The sequence below is a fragment of the Pantherophis guttatus genome, chromosome 1 (genome assembly GCF_059756535.1).
Source record: "Pantherophis guttatus breed Tessera chromosome 1, ASM5975653v1, whole genome shotgun sequence".
Lineage (NCBI taxonomy): Eukaryota > Metazoa > Chordata > Lepidosauria > Squamata > Colubridae > Pantherophis > Pantherophis guttatus.
The window spans coordinates 2,561,437-2,580,595 of record NC_142063.1 but is presented as its reverse complement, the minus strand read 5'-3'; the positions used below and the strand labels follow the sequence as shown (position 1 = coordinate 2,580,595).

The window sequence follows — 19,159 nt, the reverse complement described above, 5'->3', positions numbered from 1 at the left end:
AAATGAACAACCCAGTTCAGAGAGCGTCAAGGGCTTCACAGGAATTATTCAACTTTTGCAAGGTGATTAACTTCCGATAGTTGATAGAATGGACATCTCTGTCCTGGGAAACTGTGATTCTCCATCTAATTCCCAATGGGAAGGATAGGAAGGCCAGAAGAGAGAAAAGTCAGAATTAAACCCCATTGTCTGTGTATACCCTATCCCAGGGATTGGCAACCTTAAACACTCAACGAGCCGCAAAGTTCCTAACCAGAAGCCCCCCATTCAATTCTGGAGCTGACCGGAAGTCCGGTTCCCCTCACCATAGAGTCTCTTCCTAGCATGGCGTCCTTTCTCCTCTACCTGTCCTAACCGAAAGCCCTATCAATTGTGGAGCCAACGGGCGACAGGGAGCCGCAGCAGAGGGATGAAAGAGCCACATGCGGCTCCAGAGCTGTGGGTTTCTGACCCCTACCCTATCCTATTAGGCTCCCTTGATTTTTTTTTTTTAAGTGGCTAGTCCTTTTGGCTCAAAAGAGGAGGGAGGAAAGAGGTTGCTCTCTCATCTGCCTGCCAGTCCCGTTGGTCAGGTTCTGTGCCTTTACTTCTCTCTCCAGATGTTGATGAATGTGCCATCAATCGCCTGTTGTGTGACAACGGTTTGTGTCGCAACACGCCTGGGAGCTACAGCTGCAGCTGCCCCAAAGGATTTGTCTTCCGGACCGAGACAGACACATGTGAAGGTAACTGTCTGTCTGTCTGCTGAATCCTTCATTTGCTCTTGCCATGGAAGTGGGTACACCGCAGACCCCAAACATCAAGGCAGAAGCCTTGAAACCATGGCAGTGAGGGTGCGTGGTTGAATGTGGTAGATCCCAAACAGCTTATGGCCATGAAGCAGGACATTGGGACAGATCCTCATAAACTATCCAGCTTCTAATTTCTTGTTGAACACTGGGCCCTTGTTCTGTCCCCGTCCCACACACGCACCCCCACAGACGGCCCGGAGTTAATAAGCCACACGACAAAGTCTTTGAGGATAAAGCTGGCAGCAACCCAGTGGCTAGCTGCCAATTCAGACTTTACTCACACAAAACAAGCATTCCAATAAAGCAGGCAAAGTTTCAGCAATACAAGGATTAGTCCAAATGCAGTCCGACAAGGCAGGCAGAAGTCCAGTAACGCAGAGATCATGGATTATTTCTAGTTTTTGCTCATCACAAACTGAACCAGCTACCACACCCACATTTATACCCTGTGGGGTGTGGTCCAGTGACTCAGCTAATCTCTGGCACGCCTTCCCCTCTGCTGCGCACGCTTCTCCCTGCGCTGCTGTCGAGGATCCAGATAGCACTTATCTCCTTCGTCGCTGTTCACCTATGGCTGCGGGGACGTGCTTGGCTCTGGGCCTATCTCTTGACCTTCGGTGTCCTCCGGAGGCATTGCCAGAGAGGAGGGTCCTGGAGAGGGAGGCCTTGCCAACTCCTCTCCCTCACTCTCAGAGTCTGCATCTGTCGATAGCCCAGGCTCAGGCAATGGAGCCACAACAGCTCTGTGTAATAAAATGAAATTCAATGATGAAAAAAAGTAAGTTTCTACATTTAGGCAAGAAAAACCAAATGCACAGGTACAATATATGTGGTACCTTGCTCAATAGTAGTAACTGTGAGAGGGATCTTGCAGTCCTAGTGGACAACCATTTAAATATGAGCCAGCCGTGTGCAGCAGCTGCCAAAAAAGCCAACACAGTTCTGGGCTGCATCAACAGAGGGATAGAATCAAGATCACGTGAAGTGTTAATACCACTTTATAATGCCTTGGTGAGGCCGCACTTGGAATCCTGCATTCAGTTTTGGTCGCCACGATGTAAAAATGTTGAGACTCTAGAAAGAGTGCAGAAAAGAGCAACAAAGATGATTAGGGGACTGGAGGCTAAAACATATGAAGAACGGTTTCAGGAACAGGGTATGTCTAGTTTAATGAAGAGAAGGACCAGGGGAGACAAGATAGCAGCCTTCCAATATCTCAGGGGTTGCCCCAAAGAAGAAGGTGTCAAGCTATTCTCCAAAGCACCAGAGGGCAGGACAAGAAGTAATGGGTGGAAACCAATCAAGGAGAGAACAACTTAGAAGTAAGGAGAAATTTCCTGACAGTTAGAATAATTAGCCAGTGGAACTCTGGAAGTTATGGGTGCTCTAACATTGGAAGTTTTTAAGAAGAGACTGGATTTCAGACATTTGTCTGAAATGGGTGTCCTGATGAAAATGGAGTTGGACTAGATGACCTCCAAGGTCACTTCCAACTCTGATATTTTGTTAATTTTCCCCCAAAATCAAGGGTCAGGTGATGGATGACAAAGTTAGATGTTGGCTGCCGTGGCATCAGACTTCTTTCACATGGGTTGCCAAGTGGGGCTTTTATTTAGACAGCTGTGGTCACCATCTTAACTTTTTCCAATGCACCCAAATATATGCCGGACCTTGCACCATGAAGCACAATCACCCCCGTCCCCTTCCCTGCCTGTAGGTAGCACCATTTTCTTTCTATCTCCTAGATATCAATGAATGCACGTCCAATCCCTGTGTTAACGGACTCTGCCGGAACAACGCCGGATCCTTTGCGTGTGAGTGCTCGCCCGGAAGCAAATTGGATCTCAGTGGCACCATCTGTGTTGGTAAGGAGCTGCCCTGACCAGTGACGGTCATAGGCTTGGATCTTAGAGCCTGGATGTGGGGTCCTGGACTCTGGGGGGTGCGAAGGGGGGTGCCAGGGAACGGTGGATGACCTGGAGGAAAGGGGAAGAGAAGCTGGGTAGGCCACCATTGGAGAAGAGAGGCAGGAGCCCTCAGTGACTCAACAGTCAGGTGAAGAAAATTAGGAAGGATCCACCCTAACGGATCAGGCAGTTAAAAATGGCAGTGGGAAGTTTGTACTTTCAGACTTGTAGGATTCTGTTCTTGTAACTGTTAAGATATTTAATTTAATAGCTGGAACAGTAGTGTACAATGCACCAGCACACACACAATTGTAGTTGATTGGCTGGAGAGTGCAGGCTTCTGCCTGAGGCAATCTACGCTGTGATTGGTTGCTGTGGGTGTAAAGGGGGAGTTTCCCTTTTTTCCCGCCTTTTTCTTTTGCGTGCTCTGTATGCTTTTTGATTTACCTCATGATGTTTCTGTGTTCCTGACTATCTTGTCTCCTCATGCATGAGGCAATCTGAGCTGTGATTGGTTGCTGTGGGTGTAAAGGGGGAGTTTCCCTTTTTTCCCGCTTTTTCGTCTGTGTGCTCTGTATGCTTTTTGATTTACCTCATTATGTTTCTGTGTTCCTGACTATCCAGTCTGCTCATGCATTGATTTACCTCACGATTTACTTCATGATGATGTAGTGATCTGCCTGACTATCTTATTTACTGTAAAAATAGATGTTAAATATATTTATTTTCTATAAAATGATGCTCGAGTCCATGTCTCTGGCTTCATTTGGGACACCTGCTGCGCAATTCCCTGACAGTAGCCTTCCAGTAAAATAGAAGTAGCTCATCTAGTTGTGGAAGACAATGGGTTGGCTGGACTGTTTCTAGCCAGCAAGTGAGGACTGAGATGTCCTTTTCTAACTCTTGAGCATGTACGATGATGCTTCTTTGCCTCCTCCAATCTGTCATCATCATCATCATCATTTAACAACCTCATAATCCCTTGCGGGGTGGGGTCTGGGAAACTGAATGGAACTAGCAGAGTGTTTTAATGGCTGGATGCCCTTCCTGTCACCAATGAGGAGTTTTGTTCGACAGATATTGTTCTCAGTGTGCCCAGAGAGAGCCTCTACCCAGGATCGAACTCACAGCTTCCTGATTGTGAGGCGAGAGCTCCACCTCTAGGCCACCGCACCACTCCTGCCTCCTCCAACCTGTCTCTCTGCTTTTTCCTGTGCCCTCAGACAGCATGAAGGGCACCTGTTGGCTCAACATCCAAGAAGGACGCTGTGAAGTCAACATCAACGGAGCTACCTTGAAGTCCGAATGCTGTGCTACACTAGGGGCTGCCTGGGGCAGCCCCTGTGAACGCTGTGAGATCGGTAAAGTGGGACTCGGATATATGGGGGTCCCTTCCTTTGGGTCTCCCAACAAGCCAACATGCCAAAAAGTTCACCCCTTTTCTCTCTTTGGCTCCAGATGCCGCCTGTCCGCGAGGTTACGCCAGGAGGAAGGGTCTCTCTTGTGAAGGTAGCTTCCATCTCTGGTTGGTGAGCCCTGCCTTGTTTCTTGAGGGGCTGGCTATGGAGTACCCCAACCTCCGAGAAAGAGGAATTGGTTGTCTCTGAGAGATTCGGGAGGAAGGCTGTGGAGATGTTCAGAGAAACAACCTGCTGTGGAACGGGGCAGAAAGCTCCTTCACCACCGGTGAATGGTCAAAGAACGTCACAACCTGATTCTTCTTAAGTTGGACCTCTCAAGCGTTGACGTAACTGCAATTCAGCTCTGCTCAGACGGGAGATTACCCAGCAGTCTGGGAAATGGTGCTATTTGAGAAGAACGATAGGGAGGTCTTCTAGGGCTTCCCCAGCCACGGGCCCTAGCAGGACCTTCTGCCTTCCAACTGGTCTTTCTCTCTGCCCCACCAGATGTGAACGAGTGCGACGTCTTCCCGGGCGTTTGCCCCAACGGCCATTGTGTGAACACGGCAGGGTCCTTCCGATGCGAATGTCCAGAAGGTTTGACCTTGGATGGTTCTGGCCGGACCTGCGTGGGTGAGGACCGGGCGAGATGTCTCATCTGGGGGAATTCTTCTCTTGGGGAATGCTGAAAGTTTGATGAGTGGGGACCCCAGTCATAAGCCGGAGAGGAAGCTGCAAATATTGCCAAACCCTGGAATATATCATACCTTTGATATCTCAGCTTGCCTTGGGGCAGGCAGTGAGCAGGGAGACCTGATCCCTGTGACGACCCTGTGAGGGAAGTCAGACTAAAAGTGTGGGCTTAGCCGTCGCTCAGTTCTGTGCCAGAGTGACCATTAGGGACGCTGCAACAGTCAAAGGTCCAAGGATCTGTTGTAAGTCACTTTTTTTCAGCATCATTGTTATTTCAAATGCTCATTAAATGAATAGTTGTAAGTTGAGGACTACTGTACAGCTGTCCTCTCCAGCTTTCCAGAGGGAGCAAAATAATCAATGTAAATGTTGAGAGGAGAGGAGAGGAGAGGAGAGGAGAGGAGAGGAGGGGAGGGGAGGGGAGGAGAGGAGAGGAGAGGAGAGGAGAGGAGAGGAGAGGAGAGGAGAGGAGAGGAGAGGAGAGGAGAGGAGAGGAGAGAATGGGAATGGGAATGGGAATGGGAACAGTGGAAAGGAAGGAAAGGGAAGGGGAATGAGATGGGAATCAGAAGGAGGGAAGGGAAGGGAAGGGAAGGGAAGAGGAAGGGAGATAGGAAGGAAGGAAGGAAGGAAGGAAGGAAGGAAAAAGGGATGGGTGTGGAAGCAAGAGGAGAGAGGGGGAATGGGAATGGTGGAAAGGAAGGGAAGGGAAGGGAGGGGGAGGGAAAGAGGGAGGGCGTTAGAAAGAAAAGAAGGAAGGAAGGAAAGGAAAAAGGGATGGGTGAGCAGGCAAGGGGAGAGGAGAAAGAAGGAAAGAAGGAAGGAAGGAAAGAGAAAGAGAGAAGGAAGGAAAGGAAAAAGGGATGGGTGAGCAGGCAAGGGGAGAGAAGAGGAGAAAGAAAGAAAAGAAAGAAAGAAAGAAAGAAAGAAAGAAAGAAAGAAAGAAAGAAAGAAAGGAGAAAAGGAAGGGGGAAAGGAGGAAGGGAGGGAGGGAGGGAGGGAGGGAGGGAGGAAGGAAGGAAGGAAGGAAGGAAGGAAGGAAGGAAGGAAGGAAGGAAGGAGGGAAGGAAAAATCCCTGCTCTCTGCTTTTTCACTAAGGGGGTCCTCATCCCAGCTTTCCGACTTCTCCATTCATTCTCGTTTCTCCCCCCATCCAGACGTGCGGCTGGAGCAATGTTACATGAAGTGGGCCGAGGATGAGTGCACCGTGGCGTTGCCTGGGAAATACCGCATCGATCTTTGCTGCTGCTCCGTCGGCGCGGCCTGGGGCAAGGACTGCGAGGAATGCCCCAAGCCCGGCTCGGCTGAATTCAAAGCCATCTGTCCACGGGGATCCGGCTTTGCCAACAGGGGAGACGTCTTATCCGGCAGGCCTTTTTACAAAGGTGTGAGGAGGGGGTACAGAAGGACGATTGCGAAAATGCATCCATGGGGAAAAAGGACGAAAGTCAAGGAGGGCTGAGAATCTGTGGAAGGCTTAGCACAGGGGGCAGCCTTAAGTGGGGAGTAAGGCAAAGATGTCAGCGCTTCGACGCTGGCATAGAGAGCAGAGGAGAGAGAGAGATAAGCTCTGAACTTTTGCCTGCTAAGTCCCTTTGAAGTCAGGTTGTCGTGGAAATGAAGGGGGGAGACATTCCTGGGAAATGACGAGACAAGAAGTCTGAAGAATGACTTGGAAGATAGCCAATGAGAAGCAGAGATTTGGGGATCGGAAAGGGAGGGATTGGGGGGCAAAAGGTCAGTCTTGTCCGCATCGAGTCATGATCCGGTGGCTGTGCTCAATTAAAGAAAAGGTTTCCTTAAAGATTGGCAGTTTGGAAATTCATTTATTTTGAGATAGCATTGAAGTCTGACAGCAGCCTTAAGTGGGGAGTAAGGCAAAGAGTTTTTTTTAAAAAAAAATTATTTATAAATACAGACTAAACAAAACAGTAAAACATACGAAACATATAAACATATGAACACAAATTCAAATATGCATCCAGTTTATCGCAACCGTAATATATATTCTTATTCGTATTTTGACTCCTCCTTATTTGGTCTTTCCCTTCTATCTATCTTTATAATTCTTTGTTGACCTATATTTGTGATTTGTTTTCCTCTTTCTATATTTGGTCATTCCATTTGCTTCCTAATCCTTTTTCCCTTTTCTATCTTCCAACCAGGTATACCACTTTTCCCATACTAGATAGCAGTCATGTTCCTCCCTGTTTTGTAGTTCCTTTGTGAGTCTATCTAGTTCCGCACATTCCATGGTTTTGCTAATTACCCTATCTTCTGTCGGTATGTCACTATTCTTCCAATATTGTGCGTATAATATTCGTGCTGCTGTTATCATATGTATGATTAAGTATATTGTTTCTTTTTCATATTGTCCATTTACTATTCCAAGTAGAAAGGTTTCTGGTCTTGTTTCTATCTTTTGCTGTGTTATTTCCTCTATTTGTGTTCTAATCATTTGCCAATATTGTTTTGCCATTGGGCAGGTCCACCACATATGATAATAGGTGCCTTTGTGGAGCTTGCATTTCCAACATGTTGATGGCGTGCTGGGGAACATTCTTGCCAATCTGGCTGGCAGCAAGTGCCACCTATAAAACATTTTGTAGAGATTTTCTTAGATTTAAGGATCCCCCTTAAACCACTGCTTGGGGGGGGCATTGGGGGGGAAATGTGTGGGTTGGAGAAGCAGATTTGTATGCTGATAGTGCTGGGCTATTGGCTGAGAACCTGAATAATTTGTAGCGAATGTTTGATTGAATGCATCATGCAAAGAAGTTCAATTGTAATGAGCTGCTTAAAGTGTGGGAAAGGGGGTGGCAGTTGTCTGGCGTTGAGTTTCTTCTCTGCAACACCTAAGCAGCTTCTGTCAGACTTCAATGCTATCTCAAAATAAATGAATTTCCAAACTGCCAATCTTTAAGGAAATCTTTTCTTTAATTGAGCACAGCAACCGGATCATGACTCGATGCGGACAAGACTGACCTTTTGCCCCCCAATCCCACTCTTTCCAATCCCCAAATCTCTGCTTCTCGTTGGCTATCTTCCAAGTCATTCTCCAGACTTCTTGTCTCGTCATTTCCCAGGAATGTCTCCCCCCTCCTCATTTCCACGACAACCCGGCTTCAAAGGGATTTAGCAGGCAAAAGTTCAGAGCTTATCTCTCTCCTCTTTATGCCAGCGCTGAGGCGCTGACAGCTTCATCCTGGACAGAACTTCTCACTTTCTGTGGTCTGTTGCAGTATGGATACCCCTCCTCAAGCACCTTTATCTACTCTTCCATAAAGGACAGGTGTCTGTACTTCCAACAGGTGTCGTTTGAGTGTCTCTTGGAGATTCTCAGTTTTCCAAGTCATGGTTGTCCCAAAGGTTCTTTTTTTTCTCAAGAGGCAGCTGGATTTTCTTTACCTTTGAAGGTGTTTCGCTTCTTATCCAAGAAGCTTCTTCAGTTCTGACTGAATGGTGGAGAACAGAAGGATTTATATTCCTTGCAGTCCTCTGGTCGTTCGGGCTCTCTCTGAGGATCTTTGAGTCCCTCATAAAGAGTGATAACCATATTGAACCGTCGTCTTTCTGCCTTTCCCACAGATGTGAACGAATGCAAGATGTTCTCTGGTCTTTGCACCCACGGCACTTGTCGAAACACCATCGGGAGCTTCCGGTGTCTCTGTGGCAGTGGCTTCGCTCTGGATGCTGAGGAGAGGAACTGCACAGGTGAGCCCAGGTGTAAGAACCTCAGCCCACTCCACGAATCTCGCTTGAATTCCTGCTTCCAGCTTTGCCTGTGAAATTCCTTCCTTCCTTCCTCCCTCCCTCCCTCCCTCCTTCTTCTCTTCATTCCTCCCTTCTTCCCCCCTTTTTTCTTCTTTCCTTTCTTCTTCCCTCCCTTCTTTCTTTCCTTCCCTCCTATCTCCTTCCTTCCTTCCGTCCTCCCTCCCTCCCTTCATCACTTTCTTCTTTACTTCCTTGCTCCCTCCTTCCATTCCTCCCCCATTCTTCCTTTCATCTCTTTTTATTCTTCCCTTCCTCCTTCCCTTTCTTCCTTCTTTCCTCCTTTATTTCCTATCTCCTTCCTTCCTCTTTTTTTTCTTTTTCTTTCTTTCCTTTCTTACTTCCTTCCCTGCGCTCTCTCCTCCTCTCCTCTTCTTGCCTCCCTCAACCATCCCTTTTTCCTTTCTGTTCCCTCCCTCCCTCCCTTCATCTCTTTCTCTTTCTTCTCTTCATTCCTCCCTTCTTCCTCCCTTTTTTCTTCTTTCCTTTCTTCTTCCCTCCCTTCTTTCTTTCCTTCCCTCCTATCTCCTTCCTTCCGTCCTCCCTCTCTCCCTCCCTTCATCACTTTCTTCTTTACTTCCTTGGTCTCTCCCTCCATTCCTCTCTCCCTTCTTCCTTTCATCTCTTTTTATTCTTCCCTTCCTCCTTCCCTTTCTTCCTTCTTTCCCCCTTTCTTTCCTATCTCCTTCCTTCCTCTTTCTTTCTTTTTCTTTCTTTCTTTCCTTCCTTCCTTCCTTCCTTCCCTGCGCTCTCTCCTCCTCTCCTCTTCTCGCCTCCCTCAACCATCCCTTTTTCCTTTCTGTTCCCTCCCTCCCTTCCTTCCTCCCTCCCTCCCTTCATCTCTTTCTTCTCTTCATTCCTCCCTTCTTCCTCCCTTTTTTCTTCTTTCCTTTCTTCTTCCCTCCCTTCTTTCTTTCCTTCCCTCCTATCTCCTTCCGTCCTCCCTCTCTCTCTCCCTTCATCACTTTCTTCTTTACTTCCTTGGTCCCTCCCTCCATTCCTCTCTCCCTTCTTCCTTTCATCTCTTTTTATTCTTCCCTTCCTCCTCCCCGTTCTTCTTTCTTTCCTCCTTTCTTTCCTATCTCCTTTCTTCCTCTTTCTTTGTTTCTTTCCTTCCTTCCTTCCTTCCCTGCAGTCTCTCCTCCTCTTGCCTCCCTCAACCATCCCTTTTTCCTCTCTGTTCCCTCCCTCCCTCCCTCCCTCCCTCCCTTCCTTCCTGTCTGTCAGGATCTACATAACATGAGTCATGTCCATGGCTGTCATGGTGGCCATGAAGAGATGCTCCAGACTTCTGGAAGTTAAGATCTCCCAACGTGACCCACTTTGGCCACCAGATCGAGCAGCCTCTGGAGGTGCACCCCAGTGGTGGGTTCCTCCCGGTTTGGTCCGGTTCGGCTGAGCCAGTAGCGGTGATGATACGACGTCACCGAACCGGTTCTCCCCCACCCCGGCCCTCCCACCCCCCCACTCCCCCATGTTATTCTTACCTTTTATTTGGTCCCACCCCCAATCTATTGCTGCCTCCTGAATCCCAGCTGATGATTAGAGGGGAAAAAAACTGTTTAAACTCTTGCCGGGGGGCTTCAAAGGGCCGCCTTACAGCTTATCAGTGTTAAAAGCAAACAAATGAGTCGGGTCGTAAGTGCGAGGACTGGTCGTAAGTGCGAGGACCTTCCAGAAATGACCCTGACCAGCTAGCCACGCCCACCTAGTCACATGACCTCCAAGCCACGCCCACAAAATAAGCCACGCCCACAGAACCGGTAGTAAAAAAAATTAGAACCCACCCCTGGTGCACCCCAACATCCCAAACAGTTGGGGACCCTCACTCTCTCCCAAGGAAGCTCCTGTTGGACCATGTCTTGATTCTCCTCCTCTCCCTCAACCAGATATAGACGAGTGCCGGATCTCGCCAGACCTGTGCGGCCACGGTGCCTGCGTCAACACGCCCGGCGGTTTTGAGTGCGAATGCTTCGAAGGCTACGAGAGCGGCTTTATGATGATGAAGAACTGCATGGGTAAGGAGTGCACCCGAGGGTGTGGCAAAAACATAGATTTGTTTCCTGACCGTTTGAAGTTACGACGGCACTGAAAAATGGCACTTGCGACTGTTTTTCACACTTACGACCGTTGCAGTATTCCCACGCCCCTATGATCAAAATTCAAATGCTCGTATCTATGACAGCCGCAGCGTCCCAGGGTCACGTGATCGCCTATTGCGGCCTTCTGACCATGGGGAAAGCCAAGATTCACTTAACAACCGCATGGCTAACTTAACAGCGGCGGTGATTCACTTAACAACTGCAGCAAGTGGGTCGTAGAATGGAGCAAAACTCACTTAATGACTGTCTCACTTAGCAATGGAAAGTTTGGGCTCAACCGTGGTCATAAGTCGAGGACTACCTGCACTGGCTTTTTTTCATTCTTTTTTTCATTCTTTGGCTGTCTCTCTTTTCCAACATGCATAACATTAACGTCTCTTGCTTCTTGACCTTTTCAAATTGACCAATTTGAATCTCCCGGTTTCTCATTTCCTTCTCCACACGGAGCTCTGATCTACGTTTGGCCGTGCTAAGCGTTATGTGGCCAGCATGGAAAATTAAGGATATTGTGCAAACTCCGTTGCATCCCCTGTCTTAGGTGCTGGAAAGTGGATTGGCCCCTGTGTCATTCTTGTGCAGATGCTAGGTGTGCGATCCAGGCAGGACACAGCACTGACGTTCGATGGCTGCCTGCAGCTTTGAACTCCTTTTGTTCACCCCAGAGCAAACCGTCACCATGTGCTTTACTGCTCAACTATTTTAACTGTAACAGGAAACAGGAAACTCTACTTAGAACAAAAGAGCAGAGAATATATACCATAGAGCCAAACGTGTAATCCCTGCCATCTACTGGCGGAATACTCCTGCAGTTGTTGCATAAAAATACATTCCAACATGCATTAGGTGCCATCCAGACATTTTCAAATTCAAAAGGCCACATGGATGGATTATTTGTATAAATAACTCAAGGCGGTGAACATATCTAATATTCATTCCTTCCTCCTCCTATTTTCCCCACAATAACAATCCTGTGAGGTGGGTTGCGCTGAGAAAGCAACTGGCCCAAAGTCACCCAGCGGCTTTCATGCCTAAGACAGGACTAGAACTCACCGTCTCCTGGTGATTGGCCCAAAGTTACCCAGCCAGTTTTCATGCCTAAGGTGGGACTAGAACTCACAGCCTCCTGCTTTCTAGGCCAGCATCTTAACGACTGCACCAAACTGGCCCTCTAGCTTAGTCCTTGATTTATGACTGTAATTGACCTTGGAATTATGAGACTAACTTATGCTGGTTGTTAAGCAGGTCATCACGAGGCCACTTTTACGACCTTAAGCCTTGGCTGCGGTAACTAAGAATAACCATGCAACCATTCGTTTATATCAGGGGTCGGCAATCTTAAACACTCAAAGAGCCACAAAGGCCCTAACTGGAAGCCCCCCGTTCAATTCTGGAGCCAACCGGAAGTCTGGTTAACCCCCCCGAATATAGTGTCACCTCCTCGCATGGCGTCCTTTTTCCTCTACCTATCCTAACTGAAAGCCCTATCAATTGTGGAGCTGACTGGTGACAGGGAGCCACAGCAGAGGGATGAAAGAGCTGATCCCTGGTTGCTGATCCCTGGTTTATGCAAATACAATGGTCCTTAAATGAACCCATTTTCTTCATGGGGGGCTTTGGAAGTAATCGCCAGAAACTGGCAAAAAAAGGTAGCTGATGTAGCCACGGACACTGCCAACAGCCATAAATGCGAGGTGGGTGTTGTGGCCCGTCAGGGGTCTGTGCAGTTAGTAGCTGGTTCCGACAGCGAGGAGGCTGGTGTGGTGCTGCGCCAGCAGCCTGTGCAGCTGGCACTCGAGTCAGACAATGAGGAGGCTGGAGAAGATGTGGTGCCAGAGGCGGGGATTCATCCAGGACCTTCAGAACCTCCCATAAGTGAAGAGGAAGAAGAGGAGGAGCCTCTTCTCGATGCACGGGTGCGCAGAGCTACGAAAAGGCAGGAGTGGCCCCTCAGGAGGAGGTCTCCTCAAGAGTAAGGCTTCGGGCTAATTGGCCACTCCCCTAGCCTATTTAAGGAAGGACAATGACTGATGCAATTTGCAGGAAACAACTTCGTTCAAATTCCTTTGCGTCTTGATTCCAGAAAACGTTTGATTTGGCTCTTGTTTCTCTCTTATCAGTTTTCCTGCAAATTGCTTCTGGGCATTCTGCCAACCAGAGTAAGATTATGGTTATCTGAAATACTGTGCCTGTTCTTTGAATTCTTGTCGGCTGTTAATGAAGTTAAATTAACAGCCCTTGTTCAGAAAAGACTGATTTATTGTACTTGTGTTCGAACAACTACTAAGAGAGCTCATTAGTAGTCTTTAATTAGTAAATTAAGGTTTGTACGGACTTTGTGTGTGCTGCATTCTTTGGGGTCCGTAGCTGGGACAGAACAGCGGGTCACCAAGGGCCCAAAATATAAACAAGTGACCATTGTGGGGGGAGGGGCAGCCATCAGAACTTCAGATCATAAGTAGCTCTGGGGAAGTCCGTTGTAACTCAGAACAGTTGCTAAGGGATGGGTCATGTAGGAGATATAACTTTTCGGCGCTCTTCCTAACTCAGCTTGGCTTTTAAATCTTCCAGATATTGATGAATGCGAGAGAGACCCTCTCCTGTGCCGCGGAGGGGTCTGCGTCAACACCGAGGGCAGCTTTGAGTGCCTTTGCCCTCCGGGCCATGAGCTGACCGCCGAGGGCAACGTCTGTGTAGGTGAGTTGTCCATTTGAGAAGGTTGTTACGAATGGGCGAATGGGGAATATTTGACGGAAATGGGAACCAAGCAGTGGTGAAATCTGAACCGGTTTACTTTAAAAAATGCTTTAAAAGGTTTTTTTAAAAAAGTTCTGATGATTGGGCGTCACTCAGCTGATTGTCGGGATTTATTTATTTTTTTACATTTTTGTATACCGATTCAGGGCAAACCGGCCCGAACCGGTAGCATTTCATTCCTGGGACCAAGCCACTCTTTGCAGTCTTCCTTCCCTGGAATCCTCTTTGCTGGGGTGGGGGAGAACACAACAGCAGTGAAGGGATCTCGCCCTCCCCGCTTGGGCTGGGAGCCACCCTCATGCCACCCACCAGGCAGGCTGGGATGCTGAAGGCTGGACCGGAAGGACCCCAGAGCCTGATCTGGATAGATGAACCCGTTCCAGTTCTTAGGTTGATTCGTTGGCGTGAGTGCCCGGTTGTTTGCCCAGTTTAATGCCCAGGCTAATCAGAGAATCGCCAAGGATATGTCCAGCCACACTGAGAGGGCAAGGCATTGTATATAAATAGAGAGTAACCCTCCTCCCTTCTAGCCCTGATGATGTTCCGTAGTTGGGTCATGAAAGATCTGTAAGAAAACAAACTCGGGGAGCACCAAGGACTCCATAGAAAGAGAAACCGAGATAAGCAGGGATTAACACCAGACAAACAATCAAGCAGAAAACAACAGCCTAATCAAGGAAGTGCCATTGTGGGGTGGAGGGGGAAGAAACCCACTCTCCCATCAACACTGGCAGGGCAAGCCAGTGTGTACAAATGCCTCCCTCCTAACACTGATGATGTTACCTAGTTTGGTCTTAAAACATCTGCAAGAAAAGAACCCAGCTCAGAGAGCACCAGGGTCTCTACTGTCATCCTTCTCCTCCCCACAAGCCCCACTCTCTTCTAACACTGATGATGTTACCGACTTTGGTAATGAAACGTCTGCAAGAAATTAACCCAGCTCAGAGAGTGCCAAGGACCCCAACATGCCCGGTTATTTTTAAGCACCTCCTTTGCCGGCGGCCGTGTTGGAGCAGAAGAGAAGAAAAAGAGAGAGAGAGAGAGAGATGGCTCACATCCTCATCCCTCTGGATCTTGAATACGGAGGGGGGTGCAGATGAGGGGTGGGTTCTACTTACCTTTACTACTGGTTTGCATTGGGAGTGTGCGCTTCTGTGCTTCTGTGTGCAGATCACCTATGATGACATCCAGGTCAGTGGGAAGAACCTCCCACCAGTTTTACTACCGGTTCTTGTGAACCGGTCCGAACCGGGGAGAACCCACCACTGGTCCTGCGGTCGTGGCCAAAGGCGAACTGCTCTCTCAACATAACGAGGCCCTCTTTTCAACCCTTGCTTTCGCAGATATCAATGAGTGCTCCCTGAGTGACAGCCTGTGCCGGAATGGGCGCTGCGTGAACGTCATTGGCACCTACCAGTGTGCGTGTGACTCTGGATACCAGGCCACCCTAGACCGGCAGGGCTGTGTTGGTGAGTCTCCTACTTTCCCCCGTCCTTCTTATTTTGTAGGATCTGGGCCACGCGGTCCGGAAGAGTGGGCTGGGGGCGAAAACTTCCCTTGCTTTCCAAAATCCAGAGCTGAGGGCACATTGATGGGCTCCAAACAGCATTGTCAACTTGTAAAACATTCCTGGCCTGCTCTCAAGTCACCATAGGCAGGAGTGGGGAAAACTGGGGAGCAGCACGGCAGCCACAACCAGAAGAACATTCCACACATACTTTTCTCAAGGCTGTATCCCAGGTTACCGAAACCAGCCGGAGAGGCATGATCTCTACAGCCCGCGAAAGTGCTCCGTTGGAGAATGTGATTTATGACACACCCTGGGAGGAGTGGGAAAACAGGGTCATAGTTGGGCCGTAAATTACGTGAGGCAGAGCTGACTTCACTTGTTGCTCCTAATAAATAACTGGATTTCTTTTGAAACTTGGGTCGAGGCTCATGAGGATGGGAAGAACCCCGATCTTTTAAGAGGGACAGGAAAGGATCAGCCAGGGAAAACCCTTAGAGAATAGCCAATCAAGACAGAGCAAATTCGGGATCCTAGAATTTTACCCCGGTGTTGGGGAGGAAGAGGAAAAACTTGGTGGTGTTTCCTAAGAGTCGGCATGGCCGGATCTGATCAGGGGTGCTTCAAGATTTCTCTTGTGGCTCCCTAGAGGTAGTCCTCGCTTTACGACCATTCATTCGGCAACCCAGGGCCTTCCCTACACCCCAAGCCATCTCATGCTCCACATAATGACTGCAGTGAGCAGAGACAGGACTGCATGAGTGCCTTGCTTAATGACAGCAACCATTTAATGAATTTAGTTCTGGGCTCAATCGTGGTCATAAGTCCAGGAGTGGCTATATTGTATTGGTGGTGGGGAGGTCATTGCATCCATGAGTCCACGCCCCCCCCCCCGCTCCCAGATTGCCTTGTGGCCTCCCCAAATTTTATTGCTTCGTTTATTTTATTTTGTTATTTTATTTATTGGTCAAAGAGCCAGCCAGATCTTCAGACTGGATTTGCCATTTTTGTCTGCCTATCTATCGAGTCCTTTCCAAGGACCTTGAATAAACAAATGTGGATGTTTGGATGGTGGTGTTATAAATATCAGGATATACGGATAATATATGCTGTTCCAAAATATTTTTTTAAATTTTTATTTATTTATTTTATTTTATTATTTTATTTTATATTTTATTTTATTTTATTTTACTTTATTTTATTTTATTATTTTATTTTACTTTACTTTATTTTATTTTACTTTATTTATTTTATTTTATTTTATTTTATTTTATTATTTTATTTTATTTTACTTTATTTATTTTATTTTATTATTTTATTTTATTTTTTATTATTTTATTTTATTATTATTATTATATCATGTCATGATATCATATTTTATTTTATTTTATTTCTTATTATTTTATTTTATTATGATTATTTATTATATAAATAATATATCCAAATAATATATCCTAGACAGGGATGCCCTCCATTCAGTCACTCATGCTCTCATTATTTCTCGATTGGATTACTGCAATGCCCTCTACATGGGGCTGCCCTTGGGGTGCACCCGGAGGCTCCAGCTGGTCCAGAATGCGACTGCGCGGGTTGTTACGGGAGCTTCCAGTTACTCCCATGTTACACCTCTCCTGCGCGAGCTGCACTGGCTGCCGGTGGCTCTTCGGATCCGCTTCAAGGTGCTGGTACTTACCTATAAAGCCCTTCATGGCATGGGCCCGGGGTATTTCCAAGACCACCTCCTACCGGCCTCCCACCACCCAGTACGCTCACATAGGACTGCCCTCCTCTGGGTGCCGTCGGCCAGACAATGTCGGCCGGCGGCCCCCAGGATGAGAGCATTCTCTGTGGTCGCACCGACCCTCTGGAATGGGTTACCCACCGGGCTCCGGACGGCCCCCGACCTCTGCACTTTTCGTGCCAACCTAAAGACATGGCTTTTTTCAGCAAATTCCCTGATCTGCTGCGAGGTTTTAATTGTCTGGGGATTTTAAATTGGTTTGTTTTAGCACTGTTTTACTGTTATGCTGTTTTTATTCTGTGAGCCACCCCGAGTCCTATGGGAGAAGGGCGGCATATAAATTTGATTATATAAATAAATAAATAAATAAATAAATGAATGAATGAATGAATGAATGAATGAATGAATGAATGAATGAATGAATGAATGAATGAATGAATGAATGAATAAATAAATAAATAAATAAATATCGGCCAAACAGTGTCGACTGGCGGCCCCCAGGGGGAGAGCCTTCTCTGTGGGGGCACCTCCATCTGGAACGAGCTCCCCCCGGAGATACGGAGGATCCCGGACCTGCGCACATTTCGTCGTGCTCTCAAAACTTTTTTATTTCAGCAGGCTGGCCTGGCCTAACTCTCCTCTTTTAAATTTTTTTAATTCGTTTGATCTTATAAATTGGGTGTTTTAATCTGGCCAAAACATTTAATAATTTTAAGGGATTTTTAATATTTGTATTATCTGTATTTTATCTTGGCTGTTCACCGCCCTGAGTCGTTCGGGAGTAGGGCGGTATAGAAATTTGATTAATAAATAATAAATAAATAAATAAATAAATGCCGTGATATCATATTTTTATTTTATTTTATTATTTTTTATTACCCTATCCTATCATCATATTATCTTAGTATTTTATTTTATTATTATATCATATTGTTTTATTTTATTTTATTTAAATCCCTCCCTTGTCGTTTCCATAAATAATTTGAATGATTATGGCACCCAATTGCTTTCCCCCCCACAGATATAGACGAGTGCACCATCTTGAATGGCGGCTGCGACACGCACTGTGCCAATGCCGAGGGCAGCTACGAGTGCAGCTGCGGGGAAGGCTATGCCCTGATGCCGGATAAGCGGTCGTGCGTGGGTGAGCGGCTGGGCGGGGGTCCTGGGACGGATCCCCTGACTTTCCTTTCAGAGTTGCCTTAAGAGGCCAGATTCTGGCCCGTTCTCAGCTGTGGAAGTTCCCCATGGGGCCTTAGGGGTGGTCTCTCCAGTAGCGGCTTCCACTTACCTACGTTACTGGTTTAGAACTGTGAGCGCGTGCGGCACTTCTGCGCATGTGCGAGCATCCGTGATAATGTCCGGGCGGGTAGACGGAGCCTCCCGCCGCCACCACGCCACCCAAACCGGGGCGAACCGGTAGAAACCCACCACTGGGTTTCTCAGCCCAACAGCCGGGTGGGGGACTCTGGGGAAGAGCCTGGAGTAGCAGGGGAGAGACCCAGATTCTAATCCTCCCTCAACCATAGAATCTCCCTGTGGGATTTGTACATTCAGTAACCTAACTAGCCCAAAGGAAGCCTAGGGATGATAAGCAGAGCATCTAGCTGGAATGGAGTATGAGGTAGAGAGGGGCTGGTTGGCTGCCTGGCTGGCTGACCCCCATTTGGGTACCTGCTTGCACTTATTGTACTTAATGTAAAGGGAGAGAGGGAGGAGGAGGAGGAGAAGGAAGGAAATAAAGAAGCAATAGGGGAGGGAGGGAGGGAGGGAGGGAGGGAGGAAGGAGAAGAAAGGAAGGTAATGGGGAGGGAGAGAATGGTGAAACAGGAAGAAGGAGGGAGGGAGGGAGAGAGGGAGGGAATGGAGAAACAGGAAGCAAGCAAGGAAGAAAGAAAGGAAGGGGAAGATAGGAAGGAAATGGAAAGGGAGGGAGGGAATGGAGAAACAGGAAGGAAGGAAAGAAGGAAGGAAGGAAGGAAGGAAGGAAGGAAGGAAGGAAGGAAGGAAGGAGAGAATCACAGAGAGCGGAAGCAGAGAAGGAGATGGAAGGAAAATGAGGAAGAGGAGAAGGAGGAGGGGAAGTCTGGTTCATGCAGTGACCCAATCCATTGCAATTCATCCAGCAAGAGCTAACCCCCCCCCCTCTGATTAATCTTGAGCCAGGCCCATCTCTCCTTCCTTCTTGCAGGGGCTGTTGTGGGGACCGAAGCTCAGGGCAGCCTGCGGACTTGACCCCCATGAGGGAAAGGGTGGGGTCCAAATGAAATAAAGATACGGGGTTGATTTAGGAAGACACGATGACACCAAGCCAATGCCTGGGGACTTGCATTTCATCCCTTTCCCCCCTTCCCTCCCAGATATCGATGAATGTGAGGACACCCCAGATATTTGCGATGGTGGCCAGTGCACCAACATCCCCGGGGAATACCGCTGTCTCTGCTTCGATGGCTTCATGGCATCCCTGGACATGAAAACTTGCATTGGTAAGA

At 47.8% G+C, this 19,159-nt stretch overlaps 1 protein-coding gene across 1 annotated transcript in view; it reads left to right on the top strand.

The window, feature by feature from the left end:
- Window positions 1-19,159, top strand: part of FBN3 (fibrillin 3) — a 210,627-nt gene that overhangs the window by 110,389 nt on the left and 81,079 nt on the right. The window contains exons 19-30 of the mRNA XM_087893746.1: window positions 600-725; window positions 2,537-2,656; window positions 3,922-4,059; window positions 4,157-4,207; window positions 4,606-4,731; window positions 5,950-6,177; window positions 8,381-8,506; window positions 10,453-10,581; window positions 13,234-13,359; window positions 14,763-14,888; window positions 17,689-17,811; window positions 19,028-19,153. Of these exons, the coding sequence (XP_087749872.1) occupies window positions 600-725; window positions 2,537-2,656; window positions 3,922-4,059; window positions 4,157-4,207; window positions 4,606-4,731; window positions 5,950-6,177; window positions 8,381-8,506; window positions 10,453-10,581; window positions 13,234-13,359; window positions 14,763-14,888; window positions 17,689-17,811; window positions 19,028-19,153 (1,545 nt within the window). The remainder of the gene's footprint in view (window positions 1-599; window positions 726-2,536; window positions 2,657-3,921; window positions 4,060-4,156; window positions 4,208-4,605; window positions 4,732-5,949; window positions 6,178-8,380; window positions 8,507-10,452; window positions 10,582-13,233; window positions 13,360-14,762; window positions 14,889-17,688; window positions 17,812-19,027; window positions 19,154-19,159) is intronic.